At 47.0% G+C, this 25,019-nt stretch overlaps 1 protein-coding gene across 1 annotated transcript in view; it reads right to left on the bottom strand.

Annotated features, from left to right (window-relative positions):
* Positions 1-23,402, bottom strand: part of LOC149336296 (calcium-activated chloride channel regulator 1-like) — a 99,213-nt gene extending 75,811 nt beyond the window's left edge. Inside the window, exons 1-6 of the mRNA XM_089554110.1 lie at positions 23,095-23,402; positions 13,769-13,946; positions 8,997-9,294; positions 4,820-4,938; positions 3,135-3,302; positions 2,220-2,347 (exon numbers count right to left, since the gene is read on the bottom strand). Coding sequence (XP_089410236.1) covers positions 2,220-2,347; positions 3,135-3,302; positions 4,820-4,938; positions 8,997-9,294; positions 13,769-13,946; positions 23,095-23,402 — 1,199 coding nt within the window. The remainder of the gene's footprint in view (positions 1-2,219; positions 2,348-3,134; positions 3,303-4,819; positions 4,939-8,996; positions 9,295-13,768; positions 13,947-23,094) is intronic.
* Between the last annotated feature and the right edge of the window lie 1,617 nt (positions 23,403-25,019).

The following is a 25,019-nucleotide window of genomic DNA, read 5'->3' as shown; positions in this document are numbered from 1 at the left end:
CATTCATATTTTAGGCCTGTTATATCCCATGGAAAGCTCCTCTCTTCAATCATCGCGATCAGGTCACTTTACTAGTGGCACGAATACGACGGCGTCACGTTCAAGCGAGCAATTGGCACACTCGTATGCCTGCTCCTGCTCAGGCGGTTCTCGCGCGCAAACCCGTCAAGAAACTGCTGGAGCTCGCGGCCGAGGCAGTCCATACGCAAGGTACAAGGCATTCCTTTTAGCTCCCTACAGAGCCGCGTTCGTCAGAAGTGTACGCTTGCTCACAAAAATGCGAAGGGGTTCGTAGGAAACGTGCTTCTCCATGGCAGCCTGATCCGCCAACCGACGGTGGCCACGGCAGCCTTCCCGTCCATATGCGCCTGCCTGCAAGACGCCGTACCGCAGCAGACAGCATTGCGACGAAAGGAGACGCTCTTTTCTGTACGTTGAAAACTACGTTTCCAAAAACGAAAGACACCAAAGCGGTGAATCAACGCAAAATGCTTGCTTTGGTTGGTGGGGTGTCTCTAGGAAATTCGCCCGGCCAACGAACATGGCCTACCGTGTCCACGAACGCTGTTTGTTTATTGTTCCGGTTCCTGAAAGCTGTCATACCGAGGAAACACCGCAGCAATCTGTCTCGCTTCTGTGCCGTTCGTGCAGTGTGACAAGAAGTTGTGGGACAAGTTGGTTAGGCGACTTGTTGACGGCTCGCTTGCGAACGCGTTTAGTTGATGTCGTTGTTGTGTTTCCGCAGTGTGACTCGGGCTTTGACAGTTAAAAAAAGTTCGGTGAGAGCAACATAACGACCTCACGTTGCAAGATTTCTTGCTCCGGCCCACACCAGATCACAGTCTACGCTGTTCACCCTAGAGGACGGCATTCTGTGCAAGAACTATTTGCTCTGTGGTGCCTGCATGCTTTTGGTTGCCCAGGAAATTTTCGCAGTGAAATGCTGCACGCCATGCGCGACAACTTCACGTCCGGTCAACATTGGGTTTACCGCCCACTTAGAGCATTCTTGAACGCATCTATTTACCAGCATGAATAAGACAGTCGCAAGCTGTCCCGAATGTCAACGTCTAAAGCCAAACAGATCCCCTCCTGTGGACCTTCTACACCCGGTCAAGCCACCATCGGCGCCTTTTGAAAAAGTTGGTGTCGACCTGCTTGGCCCCGTTCCCAAGTCTTCGGAAGGACGCCGCTGGGTTGTAGTCTGCGTCGACTATCTGACAAGATACGTGAAAACTTCCGACGCCGCTGGGTTGTAGTCTGTGTCGACTATCTGACAAGATACGTGATAACTGGCGCTCGTGTCAGCGAAATCAAGTAATTTGTCAACTTTTCTGCAGCACTCTCTTATCCTTCATCATGGTGCTACCGCTGTTATCTGCGAGAGTGGCCGGTAGTTAAGTGCTGACGTCGTGGAAGAGCTACAACGGCTGTGCAGATCTAACTACCGCCACTCCACACACTACCACCCACAGACCAACAGCTTTACAGAGTGCACAAGCCGCACCCTCACTAACATGCTGTGCTTGTAGTGGCATCAATCAACGGAACGGGGACGCCCTAATACCATTCGTGACGTACGCGTACAACACCGCGAAGCATGAGGTCACCGAATATTCACCTTTCTAGCTGCTCTACATGAGGATGCCGCGCGCGTTACTGGACACACTCTTTGCCTTCTCCTTTCACGAAGACATTTCCACCTACCACCTATCACGTCGCGCTGAAGAAGTTCGGCGAATAGCCCGCTTGCCCACTTTCTGTTGTCAACTCCGACCGAAAGACCGCTAATGCAAGCGTCACCTTGCGGCAACAACCCCCGAGAGGATTACTTTGGCTCTGGATGCCATTGCGTAAGCGTGGGCTGTGACGTAAGTTTTTCTTTAGGTATTCGGCCCTTACGTCGTTGCGAGTCGCTTGAGCGATGTAAGCTACGTAGCTGCCAAAGTTACCGCAAACGATCGGCGCTCCAGCAAGATCCAAGTTGCCGATGTGGCTCCTCTCAAGCGCTGCCACCATCGGCCACACTGACTGGCGCGAGGACGGGCTTCGTCTGCCACCGAGGAAATTGTCACGCGCCATGCAGCCACCTCGTTAGAATAAAACGAAGCCACGCTTCCACCGTGCGAGAATTATTACAGTAATTATACGGTTAAGTACTTCGACAAGCTCCAATGATATTACTTGTGACCGGCAGCTGCTAGGACCACCCTACTCACTTCTTGAAATCCTCGTGTTTGCTAATTACATCCCAAGTGGACCGCTGATTGCAGAGGTAGTTCTGCTTGTTCGGTGCGAACGGGTTGTGGCGGCGGGGCCCGTCCATGCTGTCGCAGAACTGGCTGATCTGTAACGGGGGAAGAGTCCGTTGATGCACGGCAGCGTGGGTTACAATGTCTCAAAGAAGAAGAAGAGGAGGAGGTAAAAACTTTATGTCTCCGAGATCTTACGCAGCAGAAGCGCAGCATATGAATCTCAGCGGAAAGTGATAATCTCTGAAGCAGAGTGGAAGGGGCACAGGAAAGCAGGCAGGTTATGAAGGAGAGTGCTCCTGTTGCTAACTTGCACCGAGGGATACAGAGAGAATAAAAAATTCACAGGGACGCCTTATTTCATTATTTGCTGGCAATCCGATAGGTTTAGCCTCGATAGTTTTAGTGCATTTGCCGGAAGTGCCGTCATTTTCGTGACGTCACTTCATGGGCATCCTTTTATTTTTCCCATCTGCAGCGTTTTTCTATTTATGATATCTCTTCTTTACAACCAATGGGAATTCTCCCCTCTGGTGATATCTCTTCCCTCTAGCAAGCAGGGAAATTTTATAACCGATGACGCATGTTTATCCCAACGGCTTAGTCACTAATACAAGAATTCGGGCGAGATTTCGGTGCACTCCCTAAAATACAGCTTCTGTGGCGCAAACTGCTTTTCGAGCAAGACAGAATTCAAGAGGGCACACCTATACCCTGGTGCTATCTTAATATCTTGACATCACGATCACTGTGCAGGCCTCTTAGCCACCGCTAACTTCCTTGATTTGCTTCAGACACTAAACCAGGGTTTGTAACATAAGCCCTTTCAAAGCGAGCGGGTGATGCCGCACTTCACTACCAGGGTCAGTGAAAAATTCTTACATTGGTGACATAGGGCATGGACATGATGGACGACTGGACAGGGTCATGTATGTCCTGCTGGAAGATGACCTCGCAGTTGCCCTGAAGGCTGCATTTCTTGTCTATCGGGCACAAGTCTCCATCCGACGTTCTCGGAATGAAGACGATAGGGGCTGAGCAAGCATTCAGCTGAGCAAGCATTCAGCAAGCATGAGCGCATCTGATACGTCAACAGTGCAATGCAAATAAAAACACTTGCGTTCTGATTTCTTTTTCTTCTTCTCATTATTAGCTCTCAATCACTCTTGCAAAGCTCAGCAGTTACTGGCTTGGTTGGCAGGGATCCCTGGCCAGGGAAATAGGTAAACCGATTTGATTGTTGGGTGTGTTTATCTCTCTTCAATTCATCCGTTACAGCTGACAGGTCGTGTACACTGCCTAAGCCGTATAATAACCTTTACTTAGCTATTTTGCTTCCTGAAACGACTGAACTCGTTCTTCACAAAGAGAAAACATCCGTGCACTGTTTTTCTGGCTGTTCTCGTTCTCAGCGACCACACTAGGGGCTTGGCAGCTGCACTACCATCATCATTATCATCAGCAGTAGCCTGCACACCACCAATACTGCTGCTGGTGCTAGAAGGGATGAGAAATGTTATTTTTCACATCTACAGAATATAGCTGTATCCAGAGAGCAGATTGGGACGTCCTTTCTCAAAGGACGATGCTCTGCTTCATGTCAGAAGGTTTTTCCCCAGGGCACGCGTCTTCATAGAAATAAGCAAGGAAACTGTCTAAATGAACTTATCTTTCATCGCCGCTGCTAAAAGAAACTATAAGCACTCAAACTATGTCATTCTAGGGAGCTATCGGCGCACAAATTCTCGCTACATACGTGGCGGCCTCGAGCTCTGACATACCGAAGCTCTTGGAACTCTCGCCATGTCTCTTCATTCCCTGCTAGATGGCGGTGCTTCAAGCGGAGAACTAGTGTTCCTGTATATTCTGGGTAAACACTGCGGAGCTCTAAAGACCTCGCTAGACTCTGTCCGTTTTTGCGTTTTATTAAGGGCGTTTAAATTTATCCCTGGCTCGCGGTCCAAAGCATCGAGCGTCGATTGTGACTGTCGAGCAGAACGGCACGCCCACATCAAAAACTACCGTATAAAGTCAGCTAGATCAATCCGTATTACATGCAGCTTTATTAAACAAGGTCTAAGACTTCGCCACAAAAACTTTAGGTTTTACAGTCTCAAGTTCTCTATGTTCGTTTTCAACACGAACATCTTTAAAGCAAGTATGTCTGGTCGGATTTGTGACAATGCCGGAGTCTCCGGCGCTACTCAAGCAGCGGAAAACTATATCCAATCTTTAGAGACTAGCTCGATCCTCCACAAAAGAGAACGTGACCATATGCTCGGGATCTCGGCCCTCTGTAAATATCCTACTTCACGCGACAGAGGAAAATCAAGATCTACTGCCTGTTAGGTGCTCGCAATTTTAGCCCCCTTTCAAGAATTAAATTACCGAGTTGGTCACGGAACATTTGTCTTTCAATGTTAAACGTTGCTTGAGGAGAGAGTCTCCTTCTATGTATAGTTGTTTTTCTAGCTGCTCTCAATATCTACTTGTAATCAGTTTTATTACAACTTTCTGTCTGTAACCGTGAATCCCTCCCATCTTCGTTTGCCCCATTCAGTATTCACCATATGTCTCACCTTTCCATCGTGGCAATAAGTGAGGGGGTGCCTGCTGTCGTTGCGTCTGCCGTACTCGTCGAACACGCCGTACCTGTAGTGGGCCCACTCGTGCACGAACAAGTACGCTGCGAATGTGTGAGTGTCTTTCTTAACCGCACTTGTAAGAATAAAATGCTGCTAGCTCCCGTTGTCGGCGCCCCGGCGTACCTTGGCGCCAGGACAGAGGAGCACGCGGAGCCCAACCTAAACGAACACTGGTGAAACTTTCGGTGCACCCATCCCTGGTGCTTGACAGCAGTGTAGTAATTATCTCTCGGTTGTAAAAGTAAGCGCCCGGCGTGAAGGAAAGTCTGCCCTGCAGCCCCAGAGGCGCTCGCGCAGTCCTGGTGGCACTTGATGAGCTAGGCAAGCGGCCTTGAACGAAGGGCTAGTGGCAGTAATTACCTAAATAAGCACGCGCCAGCGGCACGGGTACCCGGGGCGCTAGCGATTAGAACGCTCAATGATCAGCTCTGGTTACGCGGGTCGTTATACATAAGAATCCACACACAAAAAAAAGCGCAACGCGTTGTCGCGCGCGAAAGAACGATTAGGAAAGAGCAGCGACTGATGTTTGACGCTCCCCAAGACACAAACGCGGCTATCAGCACCTATGAACCCTCATATTATACGCTACGCCTGCCGTGCAGTACAATTTTTTTTGTTAGAGCGCAGCCCTTGAGCGCCCATTTGTGGGATGAGCCCACGTCGCCGTCGAAGAAGAAACTGATCGCTAGGGAACGGAGGGGAGGGGTGGAACGACAGTACCGCCTCTCTCCGTCCTTCATCAACACCGCTTAAGCGGAGGTAGTGTGGCTAGACTGCGGAAAGGGGGCGCTACACGACATACCCCTAGCTTCACCAAGGAAGAACACCCGCACCGACCCCGCACCCTCAAGGGTAACAACCCCGTGCTTGCAGTCCGGCATCTTGGCGGGAATTCAACCATGGTCTTAATAGTGTTCGAAAATCCGGAGGTTCCAAAATGTGTTAAATTCTCGCTTACATGGCAAAGGTGCGTACGAGGTATGCAACGCATGCGTACGTTTGGGCCACCGCGATGATGTCTGCCCGGATGCTGACAACGTCAAGTGTCGAAGATGCGGAGTGGAGCTCCCGAAGTGGGGCCATACTTGGGCAGCGAAGCGTACGCTGCGCGGCAAAAATCACCCGCTCGGAGACAAGGAATGCAGGGAAATCTACAGGGCTACCTATCTGACCAAAAAACAGCAGTGCGAGCCAAAAATCGCCTATCAACAGAAACAGCAAGGCGAGCGGCAGCAAAAATCTGATGCAAAGCCGCAGGCGCTTGCAGAGGACGTTCAATGGTCAGAGGGCGGGACACCCGAGGCCGGGGCGGGGATTCCCGAGCTGGGAGCGGAAACTTTCGAGCGCTCGTCCAACAGGATGTCGAAGAGAAAATTCAGAAACCTTTCTCCATGGCCCTGCAGGAAACGGGCAAGGTAGTTGTTAATTTTCGGGGTATGAAGCGTTTGCTAGCGACCGCGGGGAAGAATCCCGGGTTACTACATTTCTCAAAAAGAATGGCGGCGATCGCGCACGAAGTCATTTCTCGTGACGTTGAGGCGGTTCTCGTCGAAATTTTCACGGGTAGGAAGGAGGAGCCCATTATTTTTTTCCTTAACATTTTGCAGTAGCCCCAAGCAGCCCAAGGTTAGCTAGGGCCCTCTTTCCCAAAGCGATCAAGGCGGCAGGAACCAATCCATTGTTAATTCTACGAGGTTTCAATGAAGTCCACCATGAGTGGGGATAATACAGGCATGACCCGAAAGGAAGGCACCTGCGGGAAGTCTCACGAACTGAGCCTCAACCTGCAAATAGACCCGGGCTGTCCAACCAGAATGGGCAACAGCGTTGGCGTTGACATTACACTGGATCTAACGAGCACCAAAAACGTGGAAGGGATCAGCTGGAGAAACTCGGAGCTCAACTTTGGGAGCGATCGCTGCGTACTAAGACGCGGAGAGAAACCAGCGTAACTGAACGGGATATATTGAGGGAAATCAAGGAAACTTCCGATGTAGAGGGGAAGATTGAGAATATTGATGAATGGGTGGAGGCCCTTATGCGCCACGTTAGAACCGCAACCACGACCCTACAGGAGGATGACGCACCGGCGGTCGCCGACAGCAAACTCCTGCACATGCGGAAACCTTAACGGAGTATAAAAAAGGCTCTCCGCACACAAAGATGGAACTGAAATTGGAGGCCAAGAATAGCCAGGCATGATAAGGAAATTGAGAATTACGCAATTAAGCTTTCCGAGCAAAACTGATGCTGTAGGTGTGATTAAATGGAAGGCAACAGGAGACTTTCAAAGACTCGAAGCCAGCTGCGCCATCTAGCTGGACCACGATAGTTCAAAAGCACAATCGGGAACTAGTCTAGGCAAAGGCCAGTTCGCGTGCGAGGGGTAGGCGCGGAGCTCGTGGCAAAATTAGTGGACACCTACGTCGGCGACACAGCCCTCCTCCTCCCACGATACGAGGGCTCTGATCGAGACTCACGATGCGCCCATCAAGGAGACGGAGGCCAAGGCCGGAATTTTGGTTTAAAGACGTCATCGGCCCCTGGTCCTAACGGGGCTATGAGCAAAATATTTAAGAATCTGGACTATGTGTCTATAACGGCGCTCGCCGAATGCATGCAGAAGGGCTGGAGTAGCGGCAGTATCCCTCCACAATGAAAAACTGCAAACGTGGTGCTAGTCCCTAAACCAGCCAACCCGCACAAACTGGAAAATCTCAGACCGATTTCCCTAACTTCGTGCATAGGAAAGCTCACGCAACGCGTGATTCCCGCCAGACTGACGCACTTCATGCAACAGAACGACCTATGGCCGCACGAGATGGTCGGGTTCCGGCCGGACTTGTGCACGCAGGACGTGATGCTTCGTTTACAACACGTCATTATAAATTCCAGATCTAAAGTTGCGAAGGTAATTCTAGGTTTAGATGTAACCAAAGCCTTCGACAATGTTAAGCATGCTGTGATCCTTGCAGGGCTTCAAGAGATAGCAGTCGGCGGGAGGGCGTATAATCACATCCAGGATTGCTTTTCAACCAGGACGACGCTGAAACTAAAATTTCAGGCCATAGAAACCCCCTCCCCCCCCGCGGTCCACCTGGGAAGTAAGGTATACGCCGCAGGGCTCGGTGCTCTCCCCCTTTATTTTTAGCGTGGCGATCAGGGCCCTGCGCGCCTACCTCAGGGACATAAAAGGCCTAAATTTTAGCATATACGAGGATGGCATTTGCACATGGATGAACAGTGGCAGTTACGGTTGCATAGAACAGCGATTTCAGTTGGCGGCGGACACTAGTGTCCTACGCGGTCGAAAGGGGCCTTGCGTGTTCCCCGCAAAAAATCTGAACTCTTCAGATGAAATCCGAAACCGCTGCTCTGCAAGTGCGACTGAAATTTCGAAATTAAGGTTGAGGGCAAAACCATGCCCAAAGCTGATCAGATCAGGATCCTAGGTCTCTTTTCCAAAAGGACGAACAAAACGAAGGAACTATGAAGAAGCTCAGTGACTATGCTGCGCAGGTAACAATGATCTTCAGGGGTGGTCGCGCTCAAGGGTTGCCTCCTGAGCACTCACGGTGCGCTTACCTTCTTTTTCCCGTTCAGACTCTCTCCAGATTCTCTCTACTACCGTAACAGCGACGTTTTCACCCTTTATTCTTCACCCCTCTCCCTGTCTGCCATCGCATTAAAGGAAACCATCATCACATCCTATTCGAGTGCCCAGAGGGCCAACCCCCTCATCGCCTCCATTTCCCAAACCAAAGTCAGCAGGAGGCTGCGCTGCTCAACTCTCAGCCGGAGGCACAACTCCGGATTGTGTGTTGGGCTCTGGAGGTCGGGAAAAGCATGAATTCAAGCCACCCAGCGCAGTCGAGAGAACCCACGCGCTTGTCTAAACATCAACCCTAACCTCTACCCCTAACCCCTTTGTCATATGACAAAAGTTTGTTGCTCCTCGTCCTTCTCCCTGGCCCAAGTCCCGGATTCTCCTTGCTACGCGAAAAGACAGGCTCCCACTCGGCTTTCTCGCCAGCAATGACTGTTGTCATAAAGGAATTAAAAGCGAAAATATTGAGCAGGAAATTACTTGATATACCTGGTTTAAGCGAGCTCCTGGCCGTAGAGTTGTTAAGTGAAGACAGGAATCCTGGAGTGAGCTGGATGAATTCTCCTGGCTGGCCGCACTGCGTCGACTGTTTTGTGAACAGCCCCTCGCTGTTCTGTTCCGTGGGCATGTCAACACGGACGTCGCTCCTGTAGAAGGCGCTGGACGAAAGTGTCCGGGCACTCGCTCTTTTTGACCACGTCTTCGGAACCTCGATGGTGACGTGTTTGAAGTATATGCGTCCATTCGTTGCATTGTGAAGGAACTCGGAGGAGGACTGGAGTAGTACCTGCGCATTTTCATCATCGTTTGCACAATCTGCGCTCATCTCGTCTGAAGAAATATAAACGTGAAACTGTCCGTGGTTGCTAAGCGGATAGGCTCCTAGTGCCATTCGCTTTCTAGGGGCGTGGTACGCGCCATACCTCTACATATTCCTTATCTTTCCTTCGGTGCTATTTTTTCTATCTACCTCATTTGTTGCTCAGTTGCCTGGCCTGAAACGCCTGTTGCCTTGACCAGTCTTACTGAGTGAAGGGCCCGAGGTTACGCAGTTGTCGAACAAGTGCGTAATAACTATTATAAAACACTGATGAACAGCCGTTAGATATTAGCCATATTGCTCTGATTACACGGGTATAGTCATAAAAATACTTATTTATGACTTATTTACTCCTAAACGTGGCTTATTTAGTATAATTTACTTATTTAGTCATCAAAATACATATATATGACTAACTTATGTATGCTTATCACTCATTTATTGGCGAAATCTGCGCCATTACAATAAATTGGGGGAGGTCATGCAAGACGCAAGAAATAAAGCAATTACAATGACGATCAAGCTCCTCCTTTTGATTAACAATAACGCAAAATGAAAAAAGAGCATCCTATCCTTTAACAGCATCCGAAAAAAAGGAAAGTTCAACAAATCAGTTCTAATTTCTCGCTCCACTCGCGTACATTATGGTCGGTGGCTCAGTGATTACGGCGCTCGGTTGCTGGCCCGAAAGACGGGGGTTCAATCCCGACCACGGCCGAATTTCGATGGAGGCGAAATTCAAGGGGCCCGTGTACTGTGTTACTGCACGTTAAAGAACCCCACGTGGTCAAAATTATTACAGTGCCCTCCACTGTGGCGTCCCTCATAGCCTCAGTTGTTTTGGGACCTGAAACCTCAAAAAACCAAACCGTGATCAAGGGGGGCTGAAAGACCTATTTTTGTTGAGAACAAGAATTTTATTACACAAAAATCACGAAAATTTATGAGCATTAACCTTGTCTTCACTAAGAATCTGCCATTCTAATACCTTTTGTTATCTAGCATGTGTTCGCTTGCATTAATTTCCAGAGACGTAGGGGGTGGCCGCGCCTAATCGTTTATAGTTTAGTTTTCAACACTTGTAGGAGCATCCCATGCTGTACAAGGAAATTCCCAGTAGACACATAGTTTTTCAGCAGTAAATACTTAGAATCATGTTGAAAGACACAGGCATTACGAAGCACAAAACGAAAAAATTTCGATCCTCGCCAGAAACATTATCAACACCCGATGCCAATAAAGTTTTGAAAAGCACGTCAAAATCATTACATTCAGCAACAGTTTGCAATTAGCGCCAGGTTTTATTGCAGGCACAGTGAATCAGGTACGTGCTTTTTTCACAATAACACATGTGCACTGTTTTCTGCAAGTTTACTTTCGTAATCCACTGTTCACGCCACAGGTTCAGTGTATCTAGATCTTGCTGTAAAGGAACTGAAACTAGTAACTAGGCTATTTTTCACTTTTCTATGCACCACATAATCATCGGTGAATAATCCCACGCTAGATTAAATATTTTCTTGTATAAATATGATAATATATACGCCAGAAAAGCTAAATTAGCTCCCTTTATAAAAGAGCGATTTCAGCAGCAGTTGCGCTACGCCACCGCCGCCGCGATGCACTCTGGGAGTTGTGGTACTCAGGCCGACGGCCGCGTCGGCGGGGTGCGTGGCGCACGCGCGAGAAGCGGTCCTGTTTGCGTCGCCACACAATGCTTCTGTGCATGAATGCTGGTTTGGTTTGGTTTGGTTTGGTTTATGGGGTTTAACGTCCCAAAGCGACTAAGGCTATGAGAGACGCCGTAGTGAAGGACTCCGGAAATTTCGACCACCTGGGTTTGTGGGAGAAGTGGGCTCAACTGGGGCCTGTCACGAGCTCCGAAAACTGTGCGAGCAGGGGGTCTCCTGATACCTTAAGATTCCATGCTAGCGATAGTGCGTTCTCTATTTAATGCAATGACAATGCGAGGCTTTAGAACCACGGAAGTTTGGAATAATTCCTGAGTTTTCGCTGCACATTGATCGTTGAGCATGCGCAATATCGCGATTTCAGCAACGTGTCATTTATGCCGGGATATCACCCACATCTTGCTCAGTATTTTCGAGAAAAAAAAAACCACCTGGTGTTTACGCATCAGTAAACGTGCCCAGACTCGTACTATGAAAATACCGAGTGAGTCGTACAGGAGGTGCCAGAGCAGCAAAAGTTACATTATCCTAATTCAAAAAGTAATTAGTGTCGCAAGAATCAAAATACAACTATAGATTACGAAATTGAAAGCTATTCCACCCTGATTTAGCAAATCTAAACCCCTCCGACTGGCTTCTCCTTTTTTTTTTTACTTTGCACTGAGCACAAGCATTTCTCAACTCCATTTAGAAAAATGACATAGCTCGCTCTTACTGCTCAGCTTTCCTGTTGGTGACCCACCGAGCACGTCGTGAATACATTTATGTTTCTACGCGAATATAAAACAACTACCGCATGGCCAGTTTTGAAACAAGGATAATGATGAGAAATAAAGACAACAAACGCAGCGTGACACGTGTATAGCTGATCCCTAGATGAATACTGCGAATACTTAACAGCAAAATGAGGGGGCGAAAAATGTCAACACTGTATGAAGACGTTAGAAGGCATGCATTACTATGCGTTGAAATGTATTGCTGGCAACATGAACTAAAGGGACGGACAAGCGCGCGCGTCTTCATCGTCAACTGCAAAATTTTCAAAAGTAAGCTTCGAGTATTACTCCAGAACGACTTGAACATAATTAAACGATGGTGCTCTGAGTGGCTTATGTCGCTAAACATCTCAAAATGCCAATACATGCAAGTATCTCGCAAACATTCCAGCCTCACTTATGCTTATTCATTGCTTTCAAACACATTAACAAACGTGCAATCCTACCGATACCTCGGAGTCACCATTTCCAGCAATTTAACCTGGTCCGAACACATCTTGAAATTAGCAGCCAATTCATCCAAATCACTCGGCTTCATCAGACGATCGTTATACTTGGCTCCTCCTTCTGTCCGTAAATTGGCATATGAAACCTTCATCCGTAGTAAACTTGAATATGCATCTTCTATATGGAACCCTCATCAGGCGTACTTAACACCCTAGTAGCTATTCAGAACCGCGCAGCACGTTACATAACCTCAAATTATGACAGATACTACAGCATCACCAGGATTAAATCAACACTCAACCTGCTACCACTTGAGAACCGTCGAAAAATCTCACGAGTTTGCCTTTTTCATAAATTGTATTACAACTTTCCTTACCTCCGTGACTCATTACTCCTACCTCCCATCCGAACATCGCGTCGCCTCTTCAATTCCCTGAGTGTTCAGCGTTTACATGGCTCTACAAAAGCCTTCAATAAATCATTTCTACCTAGAGCAATACAAAATTGGAACCAGTTACCAGATCACATTGTAAACAAGCGTGACACTAGTAAATTTAGAGACGCAATAATCGAACATTACAGCAAATGAAAAAAACAACCTCATGCTTTGATTTTTACCATTTATTTTTCTTGTTACTATTCCCTATTTAGCCTATCCGCCACCATGTATTGATTAGAACTGCATCTTAACATTTCACAGGGTATTCCAGTTCTTTTTTGTTTTGTTTTTTTTCTTCTTGCATTGCATTGTGTTGTATTTTACTGTATTAACATTGTTATTCTCTTTACTTTGTATTTCAACTGTCCCTACCCCCTTATGCAATGCCCGAAAAGGGCCTTTAAGGGTACAATGAATGAATGAATGAATGAATGAATGAATGAATGAATGAATGAATGAATGAATGAATGAATGAATGAATGAATGAATGAATGAATGAATGAATGAATGAATGAATGAAAGCGGAGCGTCGCCGCCGCGGTCACTACACTTCATGCAAGCTATCTGCATTTATACATTTCTTGAATCATGTCAAATACGGTGGATTTCTGTCCACAAGTCAGCACGTGATACTAACTATGTGCATTGACTGGAACATGCCCCTACTATCTGCCAGCATCCTCAGTAACTTCAGATGACATAGCACTTGCTTCGACTCACGATGGTCTGAAGTTCGTGGTCCGGACAGCTCGAACTTCAATTAGCGAAATTGAGAAACACTGCGTGGGATTCCTTTCAGTTGATATGTCACGCTGTATTCGTGCATTGGAAATGTTAACGCGTTTCACCCACTCACTTCTAGGAAACGGCACAGCAGATTGCCCTTGTGATTACACAATAGGAGGCAATGGGAGGTGTGCATTTTATTGCCTTCACACGACGCCGCTCCGAGAGAGCATTCTGCCTTTTGTTCTCCCTTTTAGCGTCCCTTGACACTTATTCTGATCGCTCTTTAGCCCTATGCCAAGAACAATGCGCCGTGAAGAAACGCTCTAATATGACAAAGGGCGGTGGGGGACCCTGCTTACCTTGATGTTGTCAATAATAGTCTCGTCCTGAGTAACTCTTTCACTGATGGATACCAACAGTTCCTTATAGCCTCCATCCGAGGTGTCGATGTCGACCGATGCCGCAGGTCTTAGCAAAAGCAGCAGAACGGCCGTAAAAGAGATCATCCCGTCCATTTCGACGTCGCTCTCAGTAAGCCTGGGAGGCAGAAAAAAGAAATCATTAAATGCGGAACAACCACAGGGGACTAAAGTGGCTGTTTGGGCTTGTTGGTCAGCGATCATGGTTAAAGAATGCAGAGCGGAAAGACAAGGACAAATGAAGAAGTGGACAGGACTGGCGCTGTTAACAAAGAAGTGGATAGGACTGGCGCCGGTCCTGTCCACTTCTTCGTTTGTCCTTGTCTTTTCGCGCGGCATTCTTTAACCATAACCACAGTGGTCCTGTTGGAACTGTGTAGCAGTGTTGTAGAAACAGGGAAAGAGAGTCCTGAATTTTGGTTTTGTTCTAGACAGGTGTGCCAAACGACGTTCTTTTGCGCTCCGTACCAGGCATGATTAAAAAAACGCAATGCCAAAAAAAAGCTGAATAGGCTTTTGCCTCAATGTATTCCTCTTGCATGAGAATCGAAGTTTACTTTCCTGAATTTGTGCTCATCGCTTCCCATGTACCACTTGCTACAAAGCTGTGCATAAGACACTTTACTGACGTAAGTGTGAAGGCCCGAGCGATGTATACTCTTGCCACTCAGAATTCCCGGATTTATCTATCGTTTTTCCTTATCGTTGCTCTCTCTCTGCATCAAATAAGCGTAAGTGATTGTGTTGCATTTTTTTTTACCAGGGATTTACGTACCTTTCAGATAGGATTTAAGGCACGTACCTTTTTGAACAGAAGCCGTCAAATAGTTATATTTTAAAATACCGGCTCCCGCCATCTATATGAAAGGCTGCCTGATGCTACCATGCGCTTTATCAAATTATCGAAGAGCTTCGGAAAAGTTTTTTTTCCTTAATTTCAGCCACTACGCATTTCGCAGCTAAATGAACAGGTTTGACAAGATAACGCGAACTTTGTTTAATAATCGCCTGTAGACACTGTTATCGATGGCTGGGTGCTTGCTGTCGTCTGAATATTCAAATTGTGGATCAAGGATTTCTATTGCATCATTTCATGGCTATTGATTTCCAACGGTGAGTTGCGTTGTAAATCCATGTGTACTGTACAAAAAAAATCATACACGACCTTTAATGAGGCTACTTTTTGTTACAACCAGAAACTGCACAGTTAAACGTGGTTGTGCTTGTAAGTGCAGCGTATGGGAAGCAGATTAAACAATTAATAAGAAACAAATGCGAAAGAATCTAACATTCTTTTGCCCTTCTTTATAACTTGTTTTTCGTAGAGTGAACTTAAACTTCCAAGAAAAACTTCCAAGTTTTTCTGAAAGCATCAAAACGAAGGTCATCAAAGAAATTTTTTTCTCCCTCCAATTCTAAGTCTCTGTACAGCCTTTGTCAAAAGTAGCCAGGCTGCATGGTTGGCTTCTAGCTTGTATAGTGGAGCCCTTGTGACTTTCCTAGAGATTAAAAGTTATTGGAAGGTAAGAAGTCCCCCAGTCCTTACCTTTAAAAACCATTTCAGCTTCAGAAAAGCTGTACGGGTTCCGCTGTGCGAGCTAGAAGCAAACCATGAAGCCTGGTTATTTTTGACAAAGACTGATGGAGGTTGTGAAAAACTTAATTTTAGGGAGGCTGATTGTGGGACCGGCCCTCTTGGGCGTGGTTTTAAGCCACCATAGAGCCCATGAATTTATACCCGCCGGTCAGGTTGTCCCGAAACTTAAAAGTTGGGTGTTGCGACTTCCATGGGCAGTGTAACAAACTTCGTACCGTTACAAACCGAAATGGTTGATAACTGTGGAGGCACGTGCAAACAAAGCCAGTGAAACAGATGCGGCCGCAAATATTCATAAGCATGCTAGTTCCACAATTAAAATAAAAGCTTAAGGAAGAAATACATAGCAGTTTGAACGAACTGACGACGAACTGCAATAGTTTTTATTTGCTACTTCTATAGCTGGCTCATCAGCCACCTAACTTCTGCTTCGTCTTTGGTTGCAGGCGCGAAAAAAGACAGAACACAAAACAGAAAGATGGGACGAAGCGGCACTCACAACTTATTTATTCGAAGAAAATATGCACAAATGTATGCCGTCTTACATGCAAGGAATACTGTCATCTTCAAAGTTGATATGATAGCGAACGGGTGAAAAAATTGTTCTCAGCCTTGTACAAAGATATGGATGTGTCGCTGACGCACATGCTTCCTTTTTTTGCAATAAAAAAAGCTTCGATCAGTTCCCTAGCTTTTGTGTCTTTGCTTTTTGACAGAATTCGTACGCCAGAAAAACATGGCTCACAGGAGCGTGACGGGCAGGACCTTATATGCTTAGGCATATGTTTATATATGATTATATATGATGTTTTCTGGTGTACGAATTCTGTCAAAAAGCAAAGACAAAAAAGCTAGGAAACTAATCGAAGTATTTTTTTTTGCAAAAAAAGCAAGCATGTGCGTCAGCAACATATCCATATCTTTGTACAAGGCTAAGAGCAATTTTTTCAGCCGTTCGCTATCATATGAACTTTGAAGATGGCAGTATTCCTTGCATGTAAGACAGCATATATTTGTGCATGTTTTCTTGGAATAAATCAGTTGTGAGTGGCGCTTCGTCCAGTCTTTCTGTCTTCTGTTCTGTCTTTTTTCGCGCCTGTAACCGAAGATGAACAGTTACCAACTTGCTCAGAAAGACGTTCTTTTAACTTCTGCTTAATCGATTGAAAATAAATCTCAACCTCGACCTCAGTCCGCCAAATGAGACACGATATCTAAGTAAAGAAACTAGGCTGAAGAAAGTAATCCAGTGTATAATCTCCTGCCGTAAGGTGCCTTTGTTGTCGGTTGCCGAGAGCATATATAGAACAATACCATGCACGCTAGTACCTGCCACTACCGTCTTTCAAAGGGGAAGCTGCTTACTTCCACCCCACCCCATGCAGCGCGTGTAGCTGAATAAGTGACACTGAATGATGCTTTCCACGAAATTGTGGCCTGGTGTGACAGATCAAAAATGGTCTTCAATTCTGATAACACAGTGCTTTTGCGCATAACAAGAGAGAAACATCCTATCCAGTTCAATTACTCTGCTTGCGGCACTACTATTTTGGAAGTTTAAAACACAAATATTTATGTTTTTTAATAAATTCACAATTTATTTCGAGCGACCATGTTGATTACATCTGTTCATCTGTATTAAAAAAACTTTGTCTTTTGAAACGCAAGCTCAAAGGAGCACCCAGCCACGTTAACCTATTAGCCTATAACTTTCTTACTCGGCCCAAACTTGAGTATGTGGCTATTGTCTGGAACCCGTGCACCGAAGGCAATACAGCAAAGTTAGAAAACGTACAAAGACGGGCTCTGCGATTCATTTGCAATAAATTCAAGAGAACTGATTCTCCATCTGCTTTAATGGCCGGCAACGAAATTAAACTCCTTCATATTAGACGCAAAATTGCTCGACTAATATTTCTTCATTCACTCATCCATGGAAAGTTTGGAATTTCTTCATCGCCTTATTTTACACATTCAACCACACCAAAAACCCGTCACCAACATACCCATGCCCTAACATCATATTTCACGACAACGAACTCTTTTAAACAATGATACTTTAAACACTGATACAATGAGGGAGGGGGATGATGCACTGCGTGAACAGGTTGTCTCAAGTGGGAGTTTTGAAAGGACTCTTAGCAACGAATTTTCATGTGCAAATTATTGTGCAATGGCTTTCCTTTGACTTGATTGGATCATTTGTGTCATGTGTCAAACATTTTGTCTATGTACTAACTTTATGTCGTTTGTAAACATGCCTCGTTATCCGCCCTTCCTGCTTGGACCACATGAAGTATGCAGTATTATGTAAATGAAAAAAAAGTGACCACAAGGAATAGGGAGGTTTTTCAAAGCGAGGTCCTTAAATAGTATGGTAAAAGAGCTCCTGCTTATGGGCTCTAGGGTTTTGCGGGTCATGTGCACTGTACAATGCGTGTAAGAATCAACGCTGCAGCCATTACATCCACCTGACTTCCATTTGAAATCCCGATACGGGGTGCGTTTTACCGCCGCTAAACTTCGGCTGTGGCCTCTAAGAAATCGAACGGTTTGAAAAAGCAACGCAAATGCCCTTTTTCGTACGCTACTCAACACGACACCCCGCAGGTCTTTGAACAAAAGAATTGCTTGAAATTGAGATAGCACCGGGCACACGGGCATGTCCCACGCTTATCAGTTCCTTCTGCTGACGATTAAATGAATGTATCCTAAAAGGCATGTCTGGAACCTAAGTTGCAGATTGCAGTTTTACGATATGTTCACAGATTATGCCTTGTTGATAGTCATAAACTTGTTTTTAAAACTACAGAAAATGCTGACTACATTCGAATCAGTGCCAAAGCACGGATTCTGTTGTTGCTGACTCAACAGGAAAATGGAGCGTGCCCAGTGGAAGGGATTGGCCAAGAAGCCACAAAGGGCGGCTGAAAGAGGCTCAGAAACTGTGTCCATTAAGAAGGCATGCCGGTCTGGCGAAATAAATTGAGAACAGATCAGATCGGAAACTGTGTGACTGCGCACTGAATTGGCAATGTGGCCATACCAGCAACGTTTAGAAATTTCTGTTAAAGAGAAATTACGAAGAAGAGTAGCCAGGAGATGAAATTCGGAAAGATTTTAGCAGGGTAGCCATTTCTTGTCTCAAAGAAAACTATGAATGGCGGAAAGCACATTCCTGTTGCTCGTCCCAAAGGTAGAAGCAGAACGAGACAGAACAACAAAGGACATGCTTACAAAGAGCTGTCGTAACGGGTCGTCTAGCTGTCGCCTCCGTAACGAGGAGAAGCGGCGGCAGGCAACAAGAACTGATTTATTGTTTCGGGATCAGCGCAGAGAGGGCACAGTGGGGAGACCACCAGACCTATGCGGGTAGAAGCTTAGCTCAGGAGCTCGACAACGTAGACGCGTGAAAGAAACCTCAAGTTTGCGCTGTCGCCTGTCCCGACTTCCAAGATGCTGGAAGTCGGGGCAGGAGGTAGGTGCTGGGGCTACAAATTCTTTGAATAACAGATAGCTGCGGAACCTGCACGCTGTAACATATGCGGAACGCGGTAGGGTAGTCATGACCAGGCGTTATAGAGGTGCCTTTGACAAGGTATCAGCAACCTCATTGAAATGAATTTTTCTGTGCCCAGGCGCCTAAATCAACCGTACTGAATACAGGCGGGGTAGTACCAAAAATTTGAGTACGCTGTTTGCCTGTGATATTTATAACGATCGCACAGCTACCACAGTTCTCCATAAAGTCAGCAATAAAATTCCAATAAGGAAAGGTGTCAGGCAGGGAGACACGATCTCTACTATGCTATTCACTGCCTGTATACAGGAGGTATTCCGGGGCCTGAAATGGGAACAGTAGGGGATAAGAGTTAATAGAAAATACCTCAGTAATTTTCGATTCGCTGATGGCATTGCCTTGCTAAGTCACTTAGGACATGAACTGCAACGCATGATCAATGAATTAGACAGGCAGAGCAGAACGGTGGGGCTAAAATTAACATGCAGAAAACCAAAGTAATGTTCAACGGTGTGGCGAGGGAACAGCAGTTCGCATTTGGTAGCCAGGTGCTGCTAGTAGTAAGAGAATATGTCTATTTAGGGCAGGTAGTGACAGCTGATCCAGATCATGAGAGGGAAATAACTAGAAGAATAAGAATGGGGTGGAGCGCATATGGCAGGTTATCTCAGATCATGAATGGCATTTTACCAATATCCCTCAAGAGAAAAGTATACAAAAGGTGTATCTTGCCGGTACTCACCTATGGGGTAGAAACATGGAGGCTAACAAAGAGGGTTCCGCTTAAGTTAAGGACAACGCAGCGAGCTATGGAAAGAAAATTGATAGGTGTAACGTTAAGAGATCGGAAGCGGGCGGAGTGGGTGAGAGAACAAACACGCGTTAATGATATCCTAGTTGAAATCAAGATGAAGAAGTGGGCTTAGGCGGGGCATGTAATGCGAAGGCAAGATAACCGCTGGTCCTTAAGGGTAACGGAGTGGATTCCAAGAGAAGGCAAACGTAGCAGGGGGCGGCAGAAAATTGGGTGGGCGGTTGAGATTAAGAAATTTGCGGGAATATGGTGGCCGCGGCTGGCGAAGGACAGGGTTACTTGGAGAGACATGGGAGAGGCCTTTCCCCTGCAGTGGGCGTAGTCAGGCTGATGATGATGACGTGAACCCGATGAAAGTCCCACATCCGCTCTGGCGAGATGGAAAACAGGCGCGCCAAAATTCTGCGCACATCAGTCACGTGTAGAGTACTTTAGGGCAGAAGGAACTTTGCCAACGCGAAATTGCTGTAATTACCACATCGCCCTTGGCGGGGCTCGAAAAAGGAGGCGCTGACATGCTTCCCACATCGGTCCTTTGTATGGCACTTGAGGGCAGATATTACATAAATGCAGGCCTTGTGCGAGAAAAGCCTCGTGTGGCCTAAATGGGTATGCACACGAAAATTCTTAGGATCTCAGATTAGCCGTGCCGGTGCTAGAAAGCGGGCATACCCACAAGCTGCCCACATCCGTCTCTTGTCTGAGTTTTTTTTGGTAAATTGAACACAAATGCGGGCGCTATACGAGAAAAAAGCCGCAAACCCAAATTGTGCAGCCGATTCATTGCCTCAGGCGATCCTGCATCGGCTATAGCGGCTCTAAACCCAGCGAGTTGGCTCCATCGTGTTATGCATCCCATTTTTTTCAGTTCACAAACTTGTATTAAGCACACTAATAACATCCTGATATACATAATTTGTAGTGTTTTTCTCAGCATCTACAGCCGATTAAATGAAATTACATGCTTTGGGCCTTCGCACTTAACTAAACTGTGCAGAGTTATCAGACCATGCACAGGAACGACAGTGCCCACTTACCAGGATACACTGCACTACCTGACACACTCCAAGCGTCGTTATAGGTCGCAATACAAACAGGGTTATTCGCGTAATGCCCGACACTAAGGTGTCCTGCCTGCACAGACTGCAGCACCGGCTCATTGTGGCAACTCAGACAGCCCATTTTAGAGCGCAGCTTTTAGGGGCTCGTTTCTGCGTTTCGCGGCGTCGCCGTCGCCGTTGTCCGATGTAAGCAGGAGAGGGTAAAAGCGAAAGCGCCTCCCCTCCTTAGCACGAAACAGAAAAAAAAACATTGCCGTGCGAACGGCTCTCGCCGGCGCACGTCGTAAAAAAGGGGAAAAGGAATCCCTGTAGAGCAACTAGCCCTGTGGGCGTGGCTACCCCTTGTCCCACCGCTCGCCGACGCGGCGCGCGGGGCGATTGCCATCGATTGTTCTAGACTGTCCGAGACGTTTCTACGCGATGTTGACAAAAAGGCTATAGCCTTGCGTGCGCTAAGAGATGCCCTCCACCTCTTAACTCGCACGACGGCGATGGCGGCACGACAGAAAGTTCCAGATGCTCCTAGAAGCCACTCCCGCCCTTTGACCAATGAGAATGCGCGCCCAGCGCGAGGAGGAGGAAGCTGCACAGCCAACACTGCGCGTATGCGCACGCCTACTTTAGCGCAAAGAACAGACATAAGTGGAACGAGCCTATACAAGAAGGGCATTGAACGCACAAGCCGGGGGAGGGGGGGGGGCGGTGACGAAGCGCGGCTACAGCCGCTTATCTGTTTTTTCAGCCAGCCGACTTGTTGCTGCGACGCACGTCTTTTATTTCGTTTTTTTCTTTCCTCTGATATTTTAACTCTCCACTATCTGCACGTGGCAGCGGTGGTGGCTCGGCACGAGCCAGTAGGCAGGCCCGTGCAGTTTTCTTTTCATTCTTCTCTCAGTCGCAACAACAACAAGAACGCCCGAGCCGCCGTTAAAGCTTGCACTCTAACACTGTCAGTTACCCTATTTTTCGACACTACCGCAGTGTCAATCGCCTCTTCCGAAACACTGCCTTTAAATATATAGTTAGGACGATTCTTTTTGTCTCATCAGAGTGAGACCAGCAACACCTAATCGATACATACTGCGCTTTCGGGTTTGCATCTTTGCACCCATGTCTACGCACCCTGGGGATGATACTTCTGCCACACTGTGATTTCGACATCTTGTTGGAGGACTAGAGAGAGGCTCAGATTACGTTCGACATAATGGATTGGTAGCCGCGGGCACAGAGGACTGGGGAGGTGCAACGAATGCTGATGCCACTGCATTACAGAGAGCAGCAGTGGAGACTGCCAACAAATTGGATCACCTGAGATGCCATTCTCTGCGGGATGAGCGCAGATAAATTCTCTACTATGCGCTTCATGAAACTCGTCATTGTTTTCCACCATCACACCTATCGCTTGCGACAAGGTGGAATCCACAACAGTTGTATGCCGCGCTGCCAAACTTGAATAGCCAGATGTCCTATTCTTTACAGCTGCAAATGTCTCACGTCTTGAACAGCTGCACTTGTTAACTAAGTGCAGCGCTTGAACTTCATCAGCCCGCTCTGAATAGTAAGAGTGGCTTCCTTAGTGGTCAGCAGAATGACAACAGCAATTCTTCCACACTGTGATCTCGACATCTTGTTGGAGGAGCAGCCAGAGGCTCAGATTTCGTTTGACATAATGAATTGGTGGATTGGACTGGCCACGGCCCCTGGCCCTGATGGTGCCACTTCTTGTATGACTAACATTTCTTTCGGGGAACCTCCCGCCGACTTACTGGCGCTTATAATTACTCTTTTAAAGCGCTATGGATTCCAAATTAGCGGCGTCTAGCAAAGGTTATCTCTTTCCTTCAAAAGTAGGGAGACGGTTATGTGTTAGACAACATAAGGCACCGGCACAGGCTGAACTTGCCAAGCCTTTAGGGGAGAACAAAGTGCGGGTTAGTGGCTCTCTCCACACGCACAGTAACCAGGTCTTGATTTGCAGGTATTGGCACCATGGCAAAATACCCAGAAATTATGGCACTCTAGGGACCGATATGTGAACTGATCAACGCGAAAGATCAATGCCCACACCTTCCCTTCAGCTGGTAAAGTGGGCCTCGCAAACGTGGCTATATCTAATTCTCGGTCGGCATTTTCGTCCTGTCTGCTTATCGACTACACTGGTGAATGGCGATTCAAAGTAAGTTTCTCTGGCGTCTCAGAGCCGTTCCGAAGTGGGTCTACGCCGCGGACTCACCATTTTGAACGCGCCAGGCGAGGAGGTATAAACGCGCTCACCAGGTAATTGGCGAAGGAGGCGCGCGTGATAAGCCGGCCATACGTGCCTTGTCTGGAATTCTGCAAACAATTCCGCCACTGCCGAACTGCCGGCCATCAGTGATCCTCATGCACTGCGGGGTGGTGAATTTCAGAGCAGCCTGTGCCGCCTCATGGTAATCTAGTGCGATGAAGCTCCCATCCCCGAGGACGAAAGCTTCCTGGATGCTGCTTACTCCATCACGGAAGAAGCAGTCAAGTGGAAAGTGATCATGGGAGAGACAGGCCGACAAGGGGGAGCTCCCCTGGCCAGGAGAACTTGTGGACATCACCCGATGTTGACGCTTTCAGCGACCCTGGAAAGCAAGAACGCAGGAAACAAAGCAGAAAATCAAGAGATAGCGCAGCAGCACCTGGTACTTAGCCGCAATCCACGTGGATCCGAGATCGCAGAGCAGATCGAGTCACCACGTGTTCGAACCACAGAGAGACGGACAATAATGATGATGGAGCTCACTTCTACATGTTCCCTCAGCCTCGCGGTCACGGGCTACTGGCAGGAACGCGCTCTATTTAGGATTTGTGCTACGTAGAAGACGACGATGAGTGGGCAGTGCCGTTCACCGGTATAGGCTGAACTTGCCAAGTCTTTAGAAAAAATAGGCAGAGGCCTTGAGCGTCGGTTTACGGCCCTTCCCTCTCCTCCGAGACTTCTTACCACATGTGACCGCTGTGACCGCAATGTGACCGCCGTGGCCAGCGTCCAACCCACGTCTTTAGGGTCAGCATTCAAACAGCATAACCATAGAGAAAGAAAAAACGAGAGGACACTCGGAAGAAGCTGGCCTCAGGAAGTACGTCACGACTACGCAAGCGTCTAGTATACTCACCGAACGCCAGAGGACGCAAACGCGAAAATAAATGCTCTTATATTAAAGCACACAAACTTCATGTTGCTAAATAATTATGTTATGCTCCAACGCCACTGTTTCAACATATGTATGAAGAGGCAATTTATTGAAAAACGTTGCGAAGTTTTCTTGATTTTTTTTTTTTTTTTTGACCGTCGACTTCACTGTCATTTGCACGTGATTGTGGGCGTCGACTGCGTCGGTGTTGCTGTGCTGCAGAAGCGACTTTTCTCGTGTTGGACAGCAGGTGAGACACATTTCCTACAGAAATTATGCTTGAAAACAGCTGTTAACATACGGCGTAAGACGCGCGGTGGCTGTGTGGTTGGTTTGTTTACAAAAGTCAGGGAGTGGTAGCAGGGAGGCATGGGTTCGGAGAGGTTCGGAGTTTTGGAGTTTCCGAGTTTCGGAGTGTTGGAGTTCCGGAATTTTTCAGTTTGGGAGTTTCGCAGTTTTGGAGATACGGAGTTGTGAAGTTTCCAATTTCGGCGTTTCGCATTTTTGCAGTTTTGGAGTTTTCAAGTTTTGGATTTTTGTAGTTTTGGATTTTCGGAGTTTTGGATTTTTGGAGTTTGGACTTTCGGAGTTTCGGATTATTGGACTCTTGGAGTTTTAGAGCTTTAGAGTTTTGGAGTTCTGGATTTTCAGTTTCGGATTTTTGGAGTTTTGGAGTTTCGGTGATTTGGAGTTTCGGCGTTTTGGAGATTCGGGGTCTTGGAGTTTAAGAATTTTGTAGTTTTGGAGTTTCGGGGTGTTGGAGTTTTGGAGTTTTAGACTTTTAGAGTTTTGGAGTTTTGAAATGTTAGTTTCGGATTTTTGGAGTTTTGGAGTCTTTAACTTTTCGATTTTCGGAGTTTTGGATTTTTGGAGTATTGGTTTTTTGGAGCATTAGAGTTTTGGTGTTTTAGATTTTTGGAGTTTTTGAGTTTTTGATGTTTGGAGTTTTGGATTTTTGGAGTTTTGGAGTTTTGGACTTTCGGAGTCGGTTGCCCAGAGCCCGAATGAACACAGCATACTCATTGCGTGGTGCAGTTT

Source organism: Amblyomma mixtum, chromosome 7 (genome assembly GCF_055824585.1).
Source record: "Amblyomma mixtum isolate Tamu chromosome 7, ASM5582458v1, whole genome shotgun sequence".
NCBI classification, from domain to species: Eukaryota; Metazoa; Arthropoda; class Arachnida; order Ixodida; family Ixodidae; genus Amblyomma; species Amblyomma mixtum.
Note: the sequence above shows the minus strand (reverse complement) of the source record. Positions and strands in the feature narration are given on the sequence as shown.